General features: G+C 41.0%; 2 protein-coding genes across 15 annotated transcripts in view; one reads left to right on the forward strand and one right to left on the reverse strand.

Annotated features, from left to right (window-relative positions):
• Positions 1–9607, forward strand: part of IL5RA (interleukin 5 receptor subunit alpha) — a 33036-nt gene extending 23429 nt beyond the window's left edge. For all 4 annotated transcript variants that reach the window (XM_075938693.2, XM_089781235.1, XM_089781236.1 and 1 more), the window contains 2 exons: positions 6118–6202; positions 8933–9607. In XM_075938693.2, the coding sequence (XP_075794808.2) occupies positions 6118–6202; positions 8933–9046 (199 nt within the window). In that variant the 3' untranslated portion in view covers positions 9047–9607. The remainder of the gene's footprint in view (positions 1–6117; positions 6203–8932) is intronic.
• Positions 9608–17656: 8049 nt separating this feature from the next.
• Positions 17657–22555, reverse strand: part of LOC102454172 (contactin-4) — a 749532-nt gene continuing 744633 nt past the window's right edge. For 10 of the 11 annotated variants that reach the window (XM_075938684.2, XM_075938682.2, XM_075938681.2 and 7 more), the window contains 2 exons: positions 22385–22553; positions 17657–19512 (listed from right to left, as the gene is read on the reverse strand). In XM_075938684.2, coding sequence (XP_075794799.2) covers positions 19412–19512; positions 22385–22553 — 270 coding nt within the window. In that variant the 3' untranslated portion in view covers positions 17657–19411. The remainder of the gene's footprint in view (positions 19513–22384; positions 22554–22555) is intronic. The other variant, XM_075938683.2, reaches the window with a different exon arrangement.

Consider the following 22555-nt stretch of genomic DNA (forward strand, 5'->3'; position numbering starts at 1 on the left):
GATTTTCTTCCCAGGAAGTTGCTCTTTTCAAACTAAAAGCTTGGTTGTGAAAAAAATCACTTTGTAGATGTCTCCAGTGCAGAGTTAATTCAGGAGATGGCTCTAATTCCCCTCCTATCAAACACACCAACCCCTCTTACATAGAGACTTAACCTAAGCTAGCTGGTATGACTGGAGGTGTGAGTTAGACTCCCAATTCCACTTTCATTCCGGCTCATAGCTCACCCCCTCTGAAATAAGGACACAGGCTCACTCGTTTGAGTGCTGTCAGTCCTCCACTGCCTTCCCACAATTCCCCTTTTGTGCCTAGGACAGATCAGTTCTCTCACAATTCATTGGGAAGAAATTACAGAGCAACACCACTCGTGTAAGCTCAAAGAACATGCTGAAGCCCCTGCAGTCCTAGCCATACACGCACATGAGTGCAGCACACATATTGGGATATTTCTATAATGTGATTAAAAAACCCCATGGCACAGAGTCTCTGAGCCCAGGTCAGTTTAACTTGGGTTCAGGCTGGGAGGCTAATAGTGTTTGAACTAAGGTTGGAGCCCACATTTTGAGACCGTGTGGCAGGGCGTCTCAGAGCCCGGACTTCAGCCTGCGTCTCTTCACTGCAATTTTACACCCTAAGTCAGATGATCCAGACCAGCTGTGGCCATGCTGCAAGCCTTTTATTGCAATGTAGACATGCCTGGTAAGTAGGGTAGGGCTTTGCAGTGTGAGTGCACACACCTGGTTAGGATAATGAGCAGCCACACTGCAAATCCCTACCATAAGTGCTCAGTCTAGGTGACAATCACTCACGTTAACAGGGTTGTGCAGATATATCCTTTAAAGGCTATGTCTACACTGCAGGCTTCTTGCGCAAGAATTCTTGTGCAAAAGTTCTTGTGCAAAAGTGCATCCACACTGCCATGTGCTTTTGTGCAAGAGCGTCCATGGCAATGTGGATGCTCTCTTGCGCAAGAAAGCTCTGATGGCAATTTTAGCTATAGGGGTTTCTTGCACAAGAAATCCATGTTGCCTGTCCACACTGTTTTCTTGCACAAGAGCTCTTGTACAAGAAGGCTTATTCCCCATGGGGAGAGGAATAACTCTTCTGCAAGAAAGCCCTCTTTTCCGATGCTTTACTGTAAATTTACTTGTGCAAGAATGTGCATGCAGTGTAGACGCTCTGCAAGTTTTTTCAAGAACAGCTGTTCTTGTGCAAAAAGCCTGCAGTGTAGACATAGCCTAAGGCTACATCTACACTGGCCACAATTTCCGGAAAAGGGATGCAAATCAGGTAAGTCAGGATAGGGAAATCCGCGGGGGATTTAAATATCCCCCGCGGATTTAAATAAACATGTCCGCCGCTTTTTTTTCGGCTTGGGGAAAAGCCGGAAAAAAAAGCGTCTAGACTGGCGCGATCCTCCGGAATAAAGCCCTTTTCCGGAGGATCTCTTATTCCTACTTCAGAGATCCTCCGGAAAAGGGCTTTATTCCGGAGGATCGCGCCAGTCTAGACACTTTTTTTCCGGCTTTTCCCCAAGCCGGAAAAAAGCGGCGGACATGTTTATTTAAATCCGCGGGGGATATTTAAATCCCCCGCGGATTTCCCTATCCTGACTTACCTGATTTGCATCCCTTTTCCGGAAATTGTGGCCAGTGTAGACATATCCTAAGTGTTTCAAACAATTCACCTGGCAAGAGCTGAAATGATAGCAGCATGTACAGAAGGACCATCTCCAGTCAGCCCTGTCTCATTCTTTAGCTGGATCCCCAGCTGCCTTACTCTGAATGACATGCACATTCCAAATCATTGTGTGAAATCGTATTCCAAGGAGCATGCAGAATGTTCCATCTTTTCTTCTTGGAAAGAGAGAAAGTGCCTAGTCCCTTGGAAATCTCTTTCTTAGGCTCCTTCTTTCTTCCCCATTCCCAATGATTCCTTGGCCACACACCCCAGGCATAAGATTATTGCCTGTGCAACACTGATTTCCTGTTCCTTATTGCCTGTACAACAGTGATTTCATTGTGTTTTCATTATTTCATTATTCAGTCTTCCCTTTTGTGACTTGCAATTTGCATCATCCTGTCACTAAATAATTAGCTAAGCACAAATAGGTATTTTAACACTGACCTACTGAGCAATAGCAATTTTAGCCAGGGAATGGCCACCTATTGCACGGTAGCACCTTCAACATCTGCCATGATTATCTGTGAGGTATAGTATTAAGTGCCTAAGTGGGAGACATGAAAAGGAGCTAATAGCAGTAATTTACTTTAGAGAATTTGATCAGAAGGAATACAAAGAGCTTAGTAGAAATCAAAAAGGCTTTTGAAAGGGTCAAAGTGATAGTAATGCAAGAGTTTGACCAACCCCCAGGAACTGGGACAGTTGTAAAAAAGATCAGTAGTTTACAGAGGGACTAATATCTGCAGGAGAAAGAAGTACAGGCCACCCTGAGAAACAGGGAGGGAGCATAACAGGACATCCCAATTACAAATTAAAACTTTAATGGGGATACAGAAGAGGGTGCACCTCTAGAGTACTGCCACGAGTCACCTACAGTAGTTTAGTGAGTATGGTACAGGATGCCTCTTTCTTAAACAGTGCACAACACAGTGCAGCAGAGAGGCAGCTCTCACTTCAGTCCCAACCAACACAGATGAAACTGGGGCAGATATAGTGCGACCTGAGCATCTAATCTACAGAGACTGCTTTAATTGTGGCCCTGCTTTAAAACCAGTGCCATTTTTCTTAAATCATACCAGCATATTATGGGACGGAGAATTAGGCCATGTATATTAAAGACAAGTCATGGAATCTATGACTTTAACAGATCTTCATGACTTCCTTTTCTCCAGCCCCTGCCAAAGCAGCTGTCTGACCCTGTTTTAGCACAACTTGCCCAGGGAGTTGGGAAGCAGCCAGAAGTGAGCCCCTGGTTTTTAGTTCCTCTCCTCCATATTTTTAGTAAAAGTCAGGAACAGGTTACAAGCTTCCATGATTTTTTTGTCTTGCCTGCAACCTGTCCATGACTTTTACTTAAAAAACAAAAACAAAAACATGACAAAATCTTAATCTGAATTACTATGGGATAACGTCTATAATCCTGCTCAGGCAAAGCTCTCTCCCATTTAAGACTGCAGGATCTGGCCCTAGGTTTTTATTTAGGGCTAAGCTAAGATCAGAAAGAGTAGATAGGGTGAGAAAAGGGGAAATAAAAGGTTTCAGAGAGAAATGAACCAGAGAGTTCTGAATGCTCTGTGGCAGCAGCATGGTCACTTGAAATACACATGGATCTGCAGTGCTTGTTATCACAAAAATGTGTTTTTAACATCTTGAGGCCAGATTGTAACTTCACAAAATGAAAAGAGAAAGTTTTAATATAGCTGTGTATCTTTTGGGTGGACTAGAGTTTACTTCATTGCCCTTCTTCAGTGCCTTAAAAAAAGCCCAACCTCGATAGAAAAGCACATGGAGACCCAGAAGATTTTCAGCAAGGATTGCACAGGGTCACCTTCTCACAGCCAAGTCCAAAAGGAATGAACTTAATTCTCAAGTATTAACTTTATAAAATCTTATAATGCTATTTCTGCAACATAAGAAGGCAACCTTTATAATCCGCATACATGATCTTCACAGTTATACATAAACAAAAAGGAATCTAAACAGGTTAGTCCCCACAGATACACAGTGAGAAGTAACTCAAAAGTTTAGGTTGAGTTTTTCAGAATCTCAGTTACAGTCTTTGATCACCACAATGAAAATCTATAATGTATGCTGAGAAAAATAACTCTGCAACTAGAACCCTGTGCAGATACAAAATTTGTGTCTGTGGATGCAAGTATCTGCAGATATACCATGGATATCTCTGGATTTGCAGGGCTTGAACTGCAATGAGACCTTACCTCCTCTTGCCTGAAGAAATCCAACTGGCATCCATGCAGACTCTTCCTCCTCCTTTGCTAAAAATTATTCAGCTAGTCGGCCAACTAGTTAACCACCCCCTCTGATTTGGTATATAAATAAAACAAAGACATAAGAAAAATACAAAACTAAGAATAGCAAAGTATAAAATGACTCTTTCCCCATCATCACATTTAAATAAGAGCAGAGTTGGTGAATCATACTGGTTGAGACATTTTAACTAAAACAGCTAAGCTAAAATCAAATGTTTCAGAGGGGTAGCCATGTTAGTCTGTAACTGAAAAAAATGTAAAAAACAATTACTAGTCCTGCAGCACCTTAGAGACTAACACAAAATAAGATAGCATGAGCTTTCATGGGTATAACCCATTTCTTTGGCTAACAAAACATGCAATCAAAAGAAATGTTTTTCCTCCCAATTTCCCCTTTATGACATTAATACTGCCAAAGACTCCCTGTTGGAGGCTAACAGTATCACTAATATCCTGCAAAATGCTTAGGGGAAAAAGCCAATCTCCTGTCTGCTAATGAGGCTTAATTTCTCCTAACTCAGGCCTGGTCTTCACTAAAGGGGAAGGTCGAATCAAGATGTGCATCATGATCAAGATGTTAATTACATAGCTGGAGACAACACCAGTTTTCCAGATGTCTCCACAGCAGGAGGCCGATGGGAGCAAATGCTCCAGTCAGCTTCCCTTACTCCTCACAGGAGTAGGTGTATTGGCTGCTGATGGGGGAAGGGTGCCTTCTGAGTTTGATGTAGTGAGTCTGGGAATTGGAAAAGACCTCAGGGCTAGACCAACTAAAGCGAACTCCTGAAGATCGACTGTGGCAGTGTCAGTCTTCCCCTTAGTGAACACATGGCCTCATACAGGTCATGTGGCTCTTTGCAAAACTGCTGTCCTGATTACTTACACTCAGTGGGCTGTGTCTAGACTGGCCAGTTTTTCTGGAAAACCAGCCTCTTTTCCGGAAAAACTTGCCAGCTGTCTACACTGGCCGCTTGAATTTCAGCAAAAGCACTGACTTCCTACTGTAAGAAATCAGTACTTCTTGCAGAAATACTATTCTGCTCCCATTCAGGCAAAAGTCCCTTTTGCGCAAAGCTTTTGCGCAAAAGGGCCAGTGTAGACAGCTGAGATTTGTTTTTCGCAAAAAAGCCCCGATCACGAAAATGGCGATCGGGGCTTTTTTGCAGAAAAGCATGTCTAGATTGGCACGGACACTTTTCCGCAAAAAGTGCTTTTGTGGAAAAGCGTCCGTGCCAATCTAGACGCTCTGTTCCAAAAATGCTTTTAACGGAAAAACTTTTCCATTAAAAGCATTTCTGGAAAATCATGCCAATCTAGGCGCAGCCAGAGGAGTCCAGCTACAGAAACCTATTGAGTATGCCCCAAACTACACCCAATTTCAGGGACTACTAGCTGCTGAGGACTAATTTTGCATTTGCCAAGCACCAGTTTTTCCTACACCCGCCCCCACACTTGTCTATAGAGATCTCTATTTAGACCCATTGATTACAGTTGCACCATCCAGGAGCATCTCATAGAACAGATTATGTCACAAACTCACATTCCTTGCCCTTTGCCCTGGGGAAAGCATAAGTTTCTGCATTCTTTTTCACTGAGCCCTTCTCTACGCATTGTGTGCTAGGTCAACTGTTCTGACCAGTCAGTAGGAATAAGTGGCATCTCCTTCCTCTTTGCTCTGGCCTCAACCTAGCTCCTCTCGCCCAGCTCTCCTTCCTGTGGGAGGAATCAGTCTGAGCAGGAATGGGGTCAGAGGAGTCTAGTGTATGTGCAAACCTGCTAATAAGCAGAGGCAATGGAGTAATTGCCCTGGGGCCTGGTGATTCAAAAGGGCCCAATAGCTGGAGCCCTGGGCCCTTTAAATCACTACCGGAATGCATCCGTGCACACTCCAGGAGGCTCTGCAGGCTGGGGAGGGAGGGCTGTGCTGTGCGGTGCGGTAGTGTGCTCCAGGTGGCACTGAGGGCAGGCTCCACCCCTTCTGGCTGAGACTCTGATCCTTCTGGGAGCAGGGAACCATCCTAACCACCTTGCCTTGGAGTGTGGTGAGGCTGTGGGCCCTGCTGTGTATGTGACAACAGAACCCATGAGAATAAAATCATTGTTATTCACGGCAGAGAGAAGAAAACTCCTGATTTCTTTCATAAGCCTGCTTTATTGTTTCCACAGGTGCCACTTATGGAGGAGACTCTTTCCACCAATTCCAACACCCAAAAACAGTTTAAAAAATCTGTTTCTAAATAACAACTATCAGGTAAAAGACATTGTTACATTATTTATAAAGAAGAAACTATTAACTGGCTTTGGCGGCTGCCTCTTTCCTAGACATATGCCAAGCATGTTATTCTTTTGTATTGTCTTCCTAGAGAGCAATTAACATTTCTTTGATTAAGATCTGGTCTTATTATTATAACGTTCCATGTAAATTTTAGTTGGGACCCATATTTTTCAGACTAGTGTATGTAGACATGTGTGCACGTAATTTGTGTGTGCAATTAATGCAGTAACTCACACAGTCATAACTGCAAGCACAAATGGTGAGCTAGACATTGAATTAGCCATTTGTACATGCAGTTAGTGAGGCTGACTGTGTAATTACCACACTTGTGGCCAGATTCTCAAGCTAGTTTAATTAGCAAAGATCCATTGAATTTAGTGAGGGCTTTGCCCTGTTTGTGGATTGTGTATCTGTGTGAAATCCTAAAGGGGTGAGATTGCATAGCTCTAGTATATTAAACACATGCTAAAAATAAACCACAAAGTTAAAGGTATAAGGCCAAGTCCTGGTAAAAGGACCAAGCCTGAATAGAAAACTTTGGTTGAAGAAATATCCTCAGAGACAACAGATCTGCAGAGCTAAACTAGGGCTGGCTACAACTGTGTATGGAGCATGGGTAGCAGGTGTTGGTGGATGTGACCTGCTACCACCTTTTAACGTGAAGCATGACACTACAGACTCTGATCTTGCCATGCCTATAGCTTGCCCACTGTAGAGCTAATATTAAGCAGTTTTTATGCCTTTTTATGTTTGCTCTTACTTCCTGAAAAAAATAAGTAACTTTGCCTTGTTTTTCTTATGGAGAATGCCTTATAGTTACTTGCATCAAAAGTCCCCACTCTGAAAAGTTTTCTTTTGTTATTCCACAGTCTGATCAAGGAAACAGGCTTAAGAGATTATTGTATAAGCTTTCAGTTTGTTTTTAATTAAAGTAAAGTCAACTGTGGAAAATAACATGACTGGATATGACAAACTGAGTTTAGAATAAGAGAAATAGCAAATATTAACATAGCAGCTAAGCAATCTTTAGAAAAAGTGAACAGAGACAAAGAGCATTTTACATTGCTAAGAACAGCATTGGGTTTTACTTAGCAATCTTTTTATGTAAAGTGAATTTGTGCAGGCAAAAGATACCAGATTGACAACCCCAGAGGCAGAAGGTCTTTGTCTAGCAATAGAATATTATAATACAACATGAGCAGCATCAGTACAAACTTTCCCCTACCCCCTCCAACATGCTTTAGTTTGTTCTGATGGGACCATTTCACTGCCAGGCCAATACTGGTGTCTCCTGTAATATTGCCAGCATGAGTGCAATTGTGTTGGACCTCAGTTCTTAAATATTTAACACAAGGCTGTAGTTCAGCTCAGAAAAGGACTTGTATAAAAATGGCATCCCGGTAATGACTCCAAGGCAACTTTAGTCAGTGTACAAATAAACAGCTATTTTATCTCACTGCCAGCCCTACAAACTTAGCTTGGGCTCATGAAAGTCCAGTTGTGTTCTTTGATTAATTACCAGGAAGAAAGTACCAGTACTCATGATTGCACCTGTGAAACCCCATCTGGCACCACCATTGTGTCTATATGATGGACTCCCTGTTTTATAATACTATTCATATGCTTTTTCTCTGTAGATCTCAATGCATTTTACAAAGGTGGGAAAGTATCATTATTGCCTGGGGGCTGACAGAATTGCCAGGCCCTGGGTAAGGTATTGTGGGGGACAGCTCCACACTCTCGAAAGGGGTGGAGCCTTGGCCAGAAGGGATGGGGCCATGGCTAGCCTCAGGGGCATGCCAGCCAGCATGGTGGTGGTAATTTGAAGGTCTCAGGGCTCTGTGGTGGTTGCTGTGGCCAGTAGCCCTGGGCCCTTTTGAGTCACCAGGCTCTGGGGCAGCTACCCTCTTTATGCCCCCAGACTAGCAGGTCTGTTATTGCCTTTTACAAATGGGGAAGCTAAGGGTAAAGATGAAGGATGAAAATCTGGAAACACTGATGTTATGGAAGATCTCTCTCAGTGGGGCCATGATTTTACGGGACTTGCCCAAGGTTACAGCAGGATAGAACCCAAAGTCTCTTACATGCTAGTACAGTGCACCACACTGCCCTTCTCAGAGCCTTATTAGCATTGTGGTGCTAGCAGGACAGAGTTAAAAAGTAGTCAAGCATTGATTTTGCAATGAAAATAATTAGATCTGACACCAAATACACCTGTGGCAGGTCTGTGGAGTCAGATAGTGCCATTTCTCCCACAGTCTGTGCTTTAGCATTTTTCTTTTGCCAGTGAAGGAAATATTGTGCAAAGCTGGATTTGTGACCTTTGCCAATGGATGTCACACTTCCAGTGCCAGAAGTGACATTTGTCAGCAAAATGGCCACAACCAGGAAATGGGTTAATTGTAGTATAAACTTTTACACAGTTTTATTCCTTGCTGAGACAGACTTTGCACCCTGCAAAATTTCATATTTCTTGGATGAGTTAATTGGTGCATTGCTTCTGAAATACATTAATTTCAGAGATTAAATCTCAAGCAAAATTCTATATTTTGTAAGTGTATGTTTTTTAAATCATAGTGAACTTTGAACAAAAGAGGGAAGTTGGTAAGGAGTATGGTGTAATGGTTCGATATTCATAATGAATGGTATCTGGGAAGCATTTTTCACCTATCAGGTTGGATACTATAAGCAGTCTTTGTGTTTCAGAGAGCACGTATCTGCACCAGTGAAACTGAAACAGAAACTGGAAGCTGTCCTGAAGATTTCGGAAGTTATAGTGAAGACCTTTATTTTGATGTCCTTGAGGATTCTGTGATCTAAAATATTAATCCATCCATGATCTTGAAACTTACAGAAGTGTTACTGTAAGTGACAACAGCTTAGATTGGATGAACCTTCATGTCATACTTCATCAGCGCTTCAAAGATAGAAAAATGTGTTGCTTCTAAGAGATACAATTGCTTAATTACAAGCTAGCACATACAAATATGTCACTTTTTAAGAGGAAAAGTGATTGTTCTGTAAGCATCTATCATCAAAGCATGACAAAATATATTCATTTCCACGAGAGCCAAAGACCTTCTGCTTGGCAGCTATGAGACAGAAGACCACTAACCTCAGTGAAGCTGCCTCTAGTTATATCGGAGCTGAAATTGGCCAGATGGAACCAGTTCTATAAGAGTGGGCTGGAAAACTGGTTTCCATTGCTGGGTTGGTTCTCTGATTACTGGAATATTTTCTTCCTAGGACCCTATGTTCTGAGGAAGGAGATAGGGAGTTATCACACTGGTACAAACCGTATTTGAGTCTGCTCTTTCTGAGCAAAGGAAGGACATGGCCAGAAAGGCTCAAAAATCAAATACAGTGAATTAACTTTTTCAAGAGGTAATGGTTCTATCTGCACAAATCCTTTTCCTTCTACTCCCCCTTTTAAACTCACTTTTTCCCATACAAACAACCCACATGATATAAAATGGAACTCAATTATGATGGTTCCTTTGTCACTTTTAAACGTCCCAGAGGGGTAGCTGGGTTAGCCTGTAACTTTAAAACCAAGTAGTCCTGTGGTATCTTAGGTGCATCTACATCGCACCGTGCATTGCTCAAATTGAGTATCTTATTTTGATCTAAATTCGAAATAGCTTTTTTCAAAATTTGGCATGATCTACACAGCACCAAATTTTGAAATAAAGCGCTATTCCAAAATGTCCCTTAACCTCTGTGTAACAAGGGCTACAGGGATGCCAGGAAAGTACGCCCACTATTTTTCAATTTATTTCAAAATTACAGGTGTGTTTAAAGACACAGAATAGCTATTTTGGGATACTTCTGGTATCTTGAAATAGTGCCACTGTCTAGACTTAGCTTTACAGACTAACAAAAATATATGCGTGTCCATGAGCTTTAGTGGGCAAAACCCACTCCTTTAGATGAGATGATCTTGAGTGGGGAAAAAAAGGGGGGAGGAGAATTGTCAGAATAAGAAGGGCGAGGGGGAAAAATACCTGTCAATTGTAGTACCAGGCTAATTGATGGGCTGGAAATGTCTCATACTTAGCTTTTGATGTCAATAGGGTGTTGAATGTAAAGAAAGCTGGTGTTATAATGTATTAACTGGTTCAAGTCTTTATTCAAACCAAGTGAGAAGGTGTCGAATTTGCATATGAAAGTCAATTCTGCATTCTCTCTCTGTAGTTGGCTTGTGAAATTACTTTGTAGAAGAATGGCTATTTTTAAGTCCATTAATGAGTGCCCAGGTAGGTTAAAATGTTCCCCTACAGGTTTATGTGTGTTACCATTTTGACTATCTGATTTGTGTCCATTCTTTGTCATAGAGACTGTCCAGTTTGGCCCATATACATGTCAGAGGGACATTCTGAGGGTTCCCCCTTTGTTACTTTGGCTGCCCTGATACCTGGTACTATGAACTCCATTATCCCGCCAGCTTTCCCCTTTTTAATACTAATTCCCCCAGCAGCCTCTCTGGCTACGTCTACACTGGCCCCTTTTCCGAAAGGGGCATGTTAATTTCACAGGTCGTAATAGGGAAATCCGCGGAGGATTTAAATATCCCCCGTGGCATTTAAATAAAAATGTCCGCCGCTTTTTTCCGGCTTTTAGAAAAGCCGGAAAAGAGCGCCTACACTGGCCCCGATCCTCCGGAAAAAAAGCCCTTTTCCGGAGGATCTTATTCCTACTTCAAAGGATCTTATTCCTACTTCATTTTATTTAAATGCCGTGGGGGATATTTAAATCCCCCGGGGATTTCCCTATTACGACCTGTGAAATTAACATGCCCCTTTCGGAAAAGGGGCCAGTGTAGACGAGCCCCACTGTTGAACTCATCTTAAGTTGTAAGATTCTCAGTTTGCAAAAGCTGTGTTTTAATATCTGTAAAATATCAACAGAAGTATAAGCAAATACTAACAACTTATGGATAAGGGAACTTTCTAACTACCTAATTAGCAAAACTGTACTCAGATTTAATTTAAATATGGCTTTTTTCCTTCTTTTGTTTTTGTTTTGGCTATTAGAACTGCTTTAATGATGTGTGAGATAGATAGGAAGATCTTAGTTTCATAGTAGTTAACCAGAGTCCAAACATCAGGGCTTGAGTCTCCGCTACCCTGTGCATAAGGGTAAGGGGTGACATGGGTCTTGAGGAGAAGAGATGACATGGGGTGAAGGGCTATGGTGTCCCATTGCAGGCTTGTACAGTTAGTTACAATAGTGCAAAACCGGGGTAAACCTTTGTATTTGCATGCTTTTTGCACTGCTGTTATTGACTAAGCAGTAGGGATGTAAAATCCTGTTTAATTGATTAACTGGGTAATCATTATGTTTAACTGGTTAACTGATTAAAGGGGTGTGTGGTGCACACCAGCACAGCCCCTGTCTATGCGGCCCCTGGGACGGCTGCAGCCAGGGGCTGCTCTGGATGTCCAGAGCATCCCCTGTCCACAACTCCCTGCCCACAGCAGGTGGAGAGCTGCTCCAGCCTCTACAGGTTACTGGTTAACCTTTCATATCCCTGCTAAGCAGAGTGTAGGATAATGGTAGATCAGGCTCATTTTGGCCATCTTAACTTGCAATTATAAATGTTTGTAAACTCTGAGCCACAAGTGCCTTCTTTTTAGTAACCTTTTATTTTAATCTTTTTGCCTCCCTTACAATTTATATGCTCGTTTTGAGTAATCCACAGAGCACGCTGTGAAATAAAACTGCATCTCAGAACCAAACAGGCAACTTTGTTTTGGAACTTGTTTTGCTTTTGAGCTTGAGGTGTGGCAACTTGTGCAGAGCTTTTTCCTAATACTATCAGGAAGTTAGTGCTGCCACCATCCAGGGCAGGTGTTAAATAGGGAAAGCCCTGCGTTGGTTACAAAAAATGTGGATCCTTATCTGATCTGCATATACCAGGATCAAATGGTCATCCACTAGCCATCTTTTACCTCTATCTGCACCTGCAGCAGCAAACTGCCTTTGGGGGAGGAGGTAAGGAAGAGAGATGTGAGGTCTTTCAAGGAAGAGGCAGTGCAAGAGTGGGACTTGGGGGTAAAGGGTGACATGGATCTTGAGGAGAAGAGATAGCATGGAGTGAAGGGCTATGGGTGTCACACTGCATGCGGTGTAATGTCAACAGGAGAAACTGAACTTGGAACCTTGGAGAGTCTCTACCACTTGAGCTAAAACCCAGCTGCCACTCAGCTAAGGGTGTAGAAGAAACTCATTGTTTCTCTCTCTCTGTAAGTGGTCTAAATGCCACCTACATGGGACTGATAGCCAAACCCAGTAGGTGTGTGGGTTACCTCCCGTGGGCTTGCGAATAATGGCACCTGACAGCAGTAGCACGTGTTGTATCACAGTGAGGCAGAGGGGTGGGGGAAGAGTCATCCCAAAGAAGGTGCAAGGCCTGGGGAAACCCCTCTGCCACAGGCCTTGCCCCCACTCCACCCCTTCCACAAACCCTGTCCCTGCGCTGCCCCCTAATCCCCTCCCCCGAGCAACACAGCCCAGGGGATTAAGGGAGCCTGGTGTGGTGGGACAGCAGGGGTCCTCCCCCTATGCTCACCACATAGGTGAACTGGAGCAGTCTGGCAGCCTGCTCTGTACTTCTCTCTCCTGGCCCACTCCACCACACTTCTCTACAGTCAGGAAGTGGAGCACCCTGGAGCTGGAGCGCTTTGGTTTCCCCGCCATGGAGAAGCTGAGCACAACGGACTGAGAGGGCAGTGCAAAGCAGTCTGCCAGACTGCTCCAGCTGCTGTTGCCTGCATGGTGGGGAGGCCACTGCTATGGCTCTGTGCCAGGCCTCCATAATCCACCGGATCCCTCCCGTCCATAGGACAGTTGGGGCGGCCACCGCTGGGCTCCCAAAAGCACAGGGCCTGGGGTGGCTGCCCTGATTCATCCAATGGATGAGACAGCTTTCATGTAGGTGCTGCTCCAACTCCTGCAGTTGGGGTGGGCTCTACTGTCCATGAGTTGCTGGGCCGTGAGTGCAGCCAGCACTGTGGGACTGAACCCTCATGGGGGGACATGTTAATGCTTCCTGAGAGTCCCGAGCCACTGCTTGGGAAGCAGTGCAGAGAATGGGTGCTAGACCACCATTGACTCCTAACTGCCCCACAGACCCAGCCAACTGACTGCTGGCCCCTGTGCACCTTCCCCCCGCCCCTCCTCAGGCTGCCTGAGCCAGATGCTCTGACCCAGCTGCCACTGAGGAGTCAGCCCTGACTGGTTGTATCTGCATCTGCTCCACTCTTCACAAACCTGGTCTGAAGCGGATATCCACGGAGTGGCAGGGCTCTACAAATATGTGACTTACTTTTCATTTAATTAGCAAGTTCCCAAACTGGTATAAATTGCCATGACTCTTTTGAATTTTTGTGCCTAAAAATCTCCCTTCAGGTGGTTTTAATGGATCTGAGGAGCCGAGCTACAACAGCCTAAAAACAAAGCGTGTTACAGCAACAGAAGCTTACAATAAGAACAGAGGAGAATGCATTTGCTATGGATGTACTTCATTTGATTTATGCCATCTAGGATTCTATTATATTAGAATGTTAAATCTAGTTCTCTACTTTAAGCTCTTTTTAACAGAAAGCTACAGCAGGGATTATGCAGTATATTTAAATAATTTTTGCATTGTATTACTGTAGGTTTAGTGATTAGAAACTGTCTGGAATGCGCAGAATGTATCAGCCACGCTAGTGATGTAGCCAAAAAAATTTGATCAAACATAAAAGACAGGTATATTTGGCTGGCATACCAGGACAAATATTTGTGTTTCTGATAAACGTCTCAAATAAAAATGAAAGACAATCCTTCAAGTTTTAGTGTTATTGGCATGAGGCAGATGGATGGTGCATGATGAAATTACACAAACATTTGTGAAGATTTGACGAAAACATGCAAGAACGTGTATAGATTTTCAGAAATAATGCTTTAGTTTCTTAGTTCTTCTAGAAATGACTTGCTTACTCAAGAAGGACCAGATTGCAAAAACCTTACTTGCAACACTAGTTGTGGTGTAAAATGATATGCCTAATCTAGCCCACTTAAATATAACATGACAACAATATATCCTGCAACAAACTGTTGAGAGTCTGGTATCTAACGGTACGTCTACACTTGCATCCTAGTTCGAACTAGGAATGCAAATGTTCCAATTGAACCCCTTGGTTCGAACTAATGTTACTCCTCAAAAACTTAGGAGTAATGTTAGTTCAAACCAAGGGGTTTGGTTTCAACTAACGCATCCCGGCGTGCACTTTCCCTTTCGAAACAGCTGTTGAGCAGAGTAACACGCCGGCGAGATCATGCTAATGAAGCGCGGGATATTTAAATCCCCGCTTCATTAGCAATTTCATTCACCTACATTTGCATCCCCAGTTCGAACTAGGGTGCAAGTGTAGACGTCCCTTAGATGTGTATGTTCTTCCCACAGATGGGCAATACGATGTATTTATGCTTATACACTCTTCTGAAATCCAGAGGGTTATTGTCTTGTCTAATCCCCACAATTTCCATTAAGATTCTAGAAATAAAGTCTGATCAGGTGAATTGCAAATATAATTGAAATGAAATCCAGGAATAAGAGACAGTTTGATCACTGTAAAAGGCATTGGACTGAGAATCAAGATGCCTATGTTTTATTCCTATCTGTGTGACCTTGGGCATGTCACTTTGCCTCCCTGTGCCTCAATTTCCCCTCTGTAAAAAGGGCATCATGATTTCACATGCCCTTATAAAGCACATTGAGAATTGCAGATAAACAGAAGTATGGAAGAGATCATTATTATTATTACACGGCCAAAAATGTTCAAGATGTAAATTTCCTTTTGAAGACAAAATGTTTTTGTGTATCTGATAATAGGAAAAACGTATTTTTCAAGGCAATCACTGTTTTTTTCCTCTTTACAGCACCTTTTATTGCCAACAGCACAGATTTATATTGGGTTCATACTTTTAATGGGATGAGATTCTAAGCAGGTATAAATCAACTTAGCACCATTAACTTTACCAGCAAAGGCTGTAGGCCTTTGTGTTTGCTGTTGGTGATATCACAATACTGCCTCTCTCATGTTGATGTATATTGGGAAGCTTTGCTTATGGCTTAAAGGGACTAGCCATTTATTTAAAAAGAACAATAAAACAACACTCTAGTAAGTCAGTCCTTACTGTCATTTACCAATTTAAGCCACAAGACAGCAATTTTAGTCACTGAAAAGTTTCTGATATAGTGATAACACTCATGGTTAATTGCACTATCACCATTTCATGCTTATTTCCTCTTTACAGTGTAACACGGCAGAGCTGATGGGCCAGATTTATCACTGTCAGGCTGGCCACAGCTGTGCTGAAATAAAATTTGGGCCTGTTTATACCAGTGTTTTTAGATCTGAGCTACAAATTGGTTCAGTATGTTAGTGCTAGGCACCCAGTGAATACTTCTTGCAAATTTGGTCTTTAATAGGGACACACAAACCCAATATATTCATTACATATAAACACAAATGTTTGAGAGAACATCAGCTGGAGTCAGCATGGAAAATGCCTACCACTCCATTCTTAGTGTGATTGAATATTGCAAATTTAAAATTGAGTTATGCTACCAGGTCATTTGATTTTTAAGCTCCCTTGATCCCAAAATAGAGATTGGTTCCTTTGAAAAAGTACAGCATCATTGGAGTGCTATAATCCTATCACCTTCACACACTGGTGCACCTGAAATTCAATGCTAGAAATGTAATGCAGCAAGGTATACACACAGCACACCATTCTGCTGAAATATGTGAAGGAGAGAAGCTTTGTGGATGTCAATTTCCCCTTTCTTGTTTGTTTGCGGAGAGAGTTGAAGTCAGTAAGAAGAGCTCTGTTGGTTGAGGTGCTGAACCAGAGAGCATCAAACTGGGAAGAGCTGTCTGGAAATCTTGCACCTTTGCTTGCACAGCGTGGAGCTCTTGGTTGGTCCATTCAGCAATGACTCTTAAGTACCCATAAAGACTGAATGAGCTCCCCTCCACACCCTTTTGAGAAGTGTTTGTTTGCTGATCAATTGAACACATAGCATCTAGTGAGAGCAGATCCAGAACATATTTGCAAGCAGAAAACTGAGTTTATGAAGCCACATTATGGGCTGTGTAAGAGCCAACTCACGATTTTAATGCCATCTTCATTACCCTAAATCCAGCAGCACCAACAAACTATAATACTAGATATTGAAGATATGGTTGAATCAAGGTGAACCCTTACCATATTAATAGTGATATATATACATTCTTGATATCCTAAGCATCAAATTCAGGGGTAGTCTTTCTTCTTTCTTTCTTTGGCAAGATATAGTCAAGTCAAGGTCCAGACTTCAGAAAAAAATAATAAAAGATTATGAAAATAATAAGTAAATAAAAAGATTTTGGTCTCTGTTCAAAAGCATCTGGTGATCTGGACCTGGCCCGCAGCCTGCCTACTGACTACCCTGATGCACATTGTAAAACACAAAGCAGCAGCCTTCCAGGTACAGATTAATTGAAATTGTGTATTATTTAGAATTGGACAAACAGTCAGAAGAAAATTTTAGCAATGACCCCAAGAGCCAGCAAGAATCTTGATAAAGATTCTATATCCTTATGTACAGAATTAATATTCCCATAGGTTTCAGAAGCAAGGTCCCCTGCCTCTGGGCTGTATTTACTCTATTGGCAAACATTCTCAGCAAATTGGACACGTGTACTTGTTTTGACTGCAGTTCCTTCCTATCTGCCAAGCCTGTGGCTTAATTTTTGTAGCTTATGTTCTTCCTCCTTAACTATTATAAGTTTTCAGTGGATCTGTGAAAATAAACATTTCATCAGTTTCTTTTTTCCATATCTAAATGAGATGCTGAGATTCTCTGTCAGTGTTGATCTGGTCTGATCTACACTGGAGCGGAAGATACGCGACTTAAGATACGCAACTCCTGCTATGTTGATTACATAGCTGGAGTCCATATATCTTAAATTGCCATCCACACAGCAGGAGATCAATGGAAATAGGATTACTGGTGCTGACTAGAGGTGAGTTTGAATTTGCGGGTCTTCACTAGACCTGCTAAATCGAATCCTGGATGATCAATCGCAGCAGCATCATTCTTCTGCATAGTGTAGACATGGCCTCTGATATTAGTTCCCATACACTTTGAAAGGTCAAAGAGCTATATAAGATTTTGGAATCATTCAAAATTCATTAGATAGTCTTTTTTATAGTGGAGGAAGCAAAATAAGAAACTTCATGTGCTTGGATTTCTCTGTCCTCCATAATTCTGGGATGGACTGCAAAGGCCCATTCCACTTTCTAATAACTAGCAATCCAAGATAACCAGTACAGTAATGCTGAAGTTTGTCTCAAATTACAGTCGGGTATTTAGGAAAAATGATCCTGAAAGACAAGTATCTTTACAAATGACAGAATATTTATTACCAATACCTTTAAAAAAAGATTACATCTGCTAGATCACTGATAAATATCATTTACACGGGGGGAGAAAACTACATAGGCTTTTTTCTTTATTTTCTTGTTTTTGTGTGTTTTTTTTTTGTTTTTGTGTTTACATAGAAGTAACCATATCAAACTAAGAAAGGAACACAGCTTGAAATACTGACAATATTTCTCTGGTTAACACCCCTGCCTTTTACACAAGTGGAATCCCAATTATGAGTTACTGAATAAATATATTTAGAAGTTTAAAAGTTAACTTGTATTATTTTGTAAGCAAAAAAGACAAGTTACAGGCATATTCAAGCTATCAGGAAAAAAAATAAACCACCGCAGCGCATTTAAACTTGAAAATTTTTATAGAAAATTCCATTGCCTTTTTACTAGCATCAGTCCATCTGAGCGCACTTACAAAATTATCCCATAGTAACAAACAGTCCTTTACTCAAGAAGAGTTATTTTGATGTTGGTATTGTCATTTTCCAATATGATTCTAACATTTGTATGAAGAGTCTCTAAAGAAACAAAGACTTCTTAACACAGAACTATTGAGGGACCATACACATGAAAAAAATGTACTTTAGAGAGTTATTCACTAGAAATGTGATGCATTTGCAGATTAAGTTTATGACCTACACTTAAAAGACTCATTAATATAAGCAAACATTATTTTGTAATTAAATTATGAAGATTTATGAATTACATGTAAAATGTACTCTGAAAAGAAATACATATTCAGACAGTGGAAGCCAGATTTAGTTTTAAATCTTAAAGACATGCATATTATGATTATAATTTCCTTGGTGTAAATCCCCCCAAAAATAATTTATTTAAACTAGCATTACTTTGGATTTATACCAAGGTAACTAAGATCAGAATCTGGTCTTTCTTTTGCTCCAGTAACTTTTGGTTATGTTATTATAGGAAGAGATTATGACTAAGTAATGTCAACTATAATGTCCAATTTAATGTTAATTGTGATAAAAACAAAACCACTTAAATACAGTAAAATGAAAGTTTAATCTGCAATTAAATTATTGGCTTAGAACATAAATTTGTATGTTCATTTTTGAAGTTTGTAGCTGTTCTTGAAAGTTATCTCAATTTTATCTTGCTTGCTCAGCTGATCCAAAATGAAAAATATCTTAAGCACTTGATTTAACATAGGAACCATATAACTTATATTTAAATACAGCTGCCTTGAGTTACGAATCAAATCCTAAACAGTTTTCCCAATGTATTCCTTTGCAAAACTGTACATTAAATTTGTAACCAATTTACTGACAACAACTTTGAACCCTTAATCCTAAAGGAAAAAATTCCAAACCATATTTTTTTATGATAGTGTTGTCTGTAGCATTTTATAGCAGAGGAAAAATTAATATCTACATCATATGTTAACTTTAAAAAATTCTATAAAACACTAAATATATAATAAAAAATATGCATATAAGGACATATGTAAACTGCTTTGGTAACATCGTATTACAGATGTTTTCAGTGCATTGCAGAGTTTCCAAGGAAACTTCAAACAAAGCTATATTTGCTTTGAGGAAGTACTGTATAATGCCATTCCTAAAGAAGCATAAAACATTTTTTCCAGTAGTAAGATGTACTTGAACAACAATATTACTTAGTACTGGGTGTCTTCAAAACAACTAGCTAAATGTTGCTTATATTATAAACAGGAAGTCCTTTATGCAATTTTTGTCATAAACTGGATCTAGCTGTGAGGGATATCATTATTGTGCTGATGGCTGACAACGTACACGCATTTGAAGTAGAGGTACCAGATCCTCTCGCATATGCATCTGAGAAAAGAAGAGAGAGAGAAAAAGAAATAATGAGAACAGGATTCAGTCTGTAGCCATTAAACCTGCCACAATGAGTCCAAAATGCATTTTTTCAGCTAAATGGGTAACAAATCACAAATGAGGAGGATGTAATCTCCTAAGGTCAGTTCAAAGTTAGTTTGTCTTTGGACCCAAGAGTTCAGATGATCCTGCAAAGTTTATCCAAACTGCAAATTGGCCTATGAATTTTATAGCAGCCTTCATGAAATACTGCAAGTACTGCAAGTATTTCTTGTACATAACCATCTGCTTCTCCATTTCTAGATTCAGTTTGTTTAGTGGGACCTACTTTTTTCATGGAATCATAGGATCATAGAAAAGAACTAGAAGGAACCTTAAGCGGTCAAGTCCAGTCGCACCATCTAGATCAAGCCTGACAGGTGTTTGTCTAACCTGTTCTTAAAAATCTCCAGGAATGGAGATTCCACAACCCCCACTAGGCAATTTAGTCCAGTGCTTAACCACCCTGACAGGAAATTTTTCCTAATGTCCAGCTTAAATCTTCCATGCTACAATTTAAGCCCATTGCTTCTTGTCCTATCATCAAAGATTAAAGAAAATCATTTTTCTCTATCCTCCTTCTAACAACTTTTTAGGTATTTGAAAAATGTTATCATGTCCCCTCTCAATCTTCTCTTTACCAGACTAAGCAAACCCAACTCTTTCAATCTTCCTTCATAGGTCATGTTTTTTAGACCTTTAATCATTTTTTGCTCTTCTCTGGACCTTCTCCAACTTGTTCACATCTTTCTTAAAATGTAGCACCTAGAACTGAACACAATACTCCAGTTGCAGCCTAATCAGTGAAGAGTAGAGTGGAAAAATTACTTATATCTTGCTTACAACATTCCTGTTAATACATCCCAGAATGCTGTTTGCCTTTTTTGCAACACTACTGACTTCAGTGGAATTATTCTGTACATAAGGGCAAAACAGTCCCTTAGAATGGCTGTGTATGAGTATAGCATCCAGAGTGCTGAGAAATATTAAAAGATTCCCAGTAAAACCATCAATCTGGAGTTAAATCCGAACATACTCAAATGAAAGTGACATGGCCCTAAAAATTCCCTTCGGAACATGCATAAACACCCTCTGCTTTGCTTTTCCCTCTGACAAATTTATGCCAAGGTCAGCCTTGCAGAAACTGCAAAAACAATCAGCCTAGCAACACGTCCCTAAACTTGCAGCTCAGTGTCTTGCTCCATCAGTTCGAATCCTGCTTGGAGTATTTTACCAGCTCAAGTGGATTGGGGCTCTTCTGACTTTCCCATTGCGTGTGTCAAACCCTGCCATCCTTATTGCAGTGGAGTTTTGATAGAGTAAGGATGGCAGGATTGGCCCTTGGCCACAATCTCCCCCGCATCCACCTGATTAAATCTGTTTGTCAGCTTTAACATTGCTTGTGGAAATCCCTTGGGAAGGTGGGATACATCTTATAAGACCAATGCAATGTAATAGCAGCTCCTCTCTATGGAGATAAAGCATCATTTCCCTAAATAAGTAAATATGCACCCACCATACACTGAAGTATTGGTATACGGTAACAGTATAAATTAATATGGTTTTTGCACATCACACTGTACACTTTGTGGTCAGATTGCACCAAAACCACAGATACAATATACTGATATCAAAACCTGTAATGACAAATGAAAAAACCCCATGAGAGTGTTGGTCTAGAAATGCTCAGTAAAATAGAACTCTTTTTACTCTGCTGTTGAATGTAGTTTATTCTTGAGGATGGGTTAACACAAAGCTTTGGGAGCTCAATCTCATCTGTGGTTTGTTGTTTCCCAGCATAACTATCTACATACATGCGCAAATTTGTAACCTACCTTTATAATGGTCTCTGAAAGTTCCTTCCAGTCCTATGATTCTATGATTGAATGCTCCAGTTTGCAGCCACTTTTTGTAGCTGCAACAAAGTATTCTGCATATGCGAAATGGCACACACAGCCAGGGACATCCTTAAGATTTATAGGGTCCTACATAGTACTATTAAACAGGAGTCTCTGGGTCAAAGGCAGCCCAGGGGAGGAGGATAGTTTCTCAGAGATGTGGTTTTATAATATTCATGAACATACCAATGAAATATTTTTAAAGCAAACGTTAATCTAAGGTCCTGTTGACTAACACAGTACATTCAGAAATGGACTGCATATACCTGGGGTTGGCAAGTGGCTATCAAATGATTACCACTTGAATGGCTCTTTCATGGGTTTAATATTCTGCTGATAGGTCTGGCAGGCTTTTTTCACTTTTAAGTTAACTATGGGTACGTCTAGACTACATGGTTTTGTCAGAAGTTTTGTCGACAGATACTGTCGACAAAGCTTCTGTCGACAAAGAGCGTCTAGACTACATTCAGTTCTGTCGACAAAGCAGCTTGCTTTGTCGACAAAACCCTGTAGTCTAGACACAACCCTACATGCAATAACACCTCCTGTCGACAGAACTCTGTTGACAGAAGGTGTTATGCCTCGTAAAATGAGGTTTACCAGCGTCGACAAAACTGCTGAGTTCTGTCGACGTTATGTCAACAGAACTCAGCGGTAGTGTAGACGCAGGTATAGTTTTGTCGACAAAAGTCCAGTTTTGTCGACAAAACTCTGTAGTCTAGACACACCCTATATCCTCTCTGGAGGAAGTAGAGCCACAGAACAAGGATAGGAAGAAGTGGGTGGGTATTCTGTGTACAGATAAAGATGACTCTGCCAGGAGCTCAATTTCAGTGTGCAAAAAATGGGATGCCATCTGAAAATGCATGAAGAATTCACGCGTTGTGGTCTGGAAACACAAGCATAAACCCTCACAATGACAACAATCTTACTTGATATCTTTGGAATTCGTATTTGCTCACTGCTGCTACCATCGCCTCCGTCACTAAATGGCTTTATTTCTATGATGTAATCTTCATTAAAAGGCAAAGAAAGCTCCACAGATGTTTTATTTGTTTCAATTACAGATGTGCTACTCTGTCTGTTCCATCTGTATAAAACCT

This window comes from Pelodiscus sinensis, chromosome 11 (assembly GCF_052426305.1).
Source record: "Pelodiscus sinensis isolate ZL-2025 chromosome 11, ASM5242630v1, whole genome shotgun sequence".
NCBI lineage: Eukaryota > Metazoa > Chordata > Testudines > Trionychidae > Pelodiscus > Pelodiscus sinensis.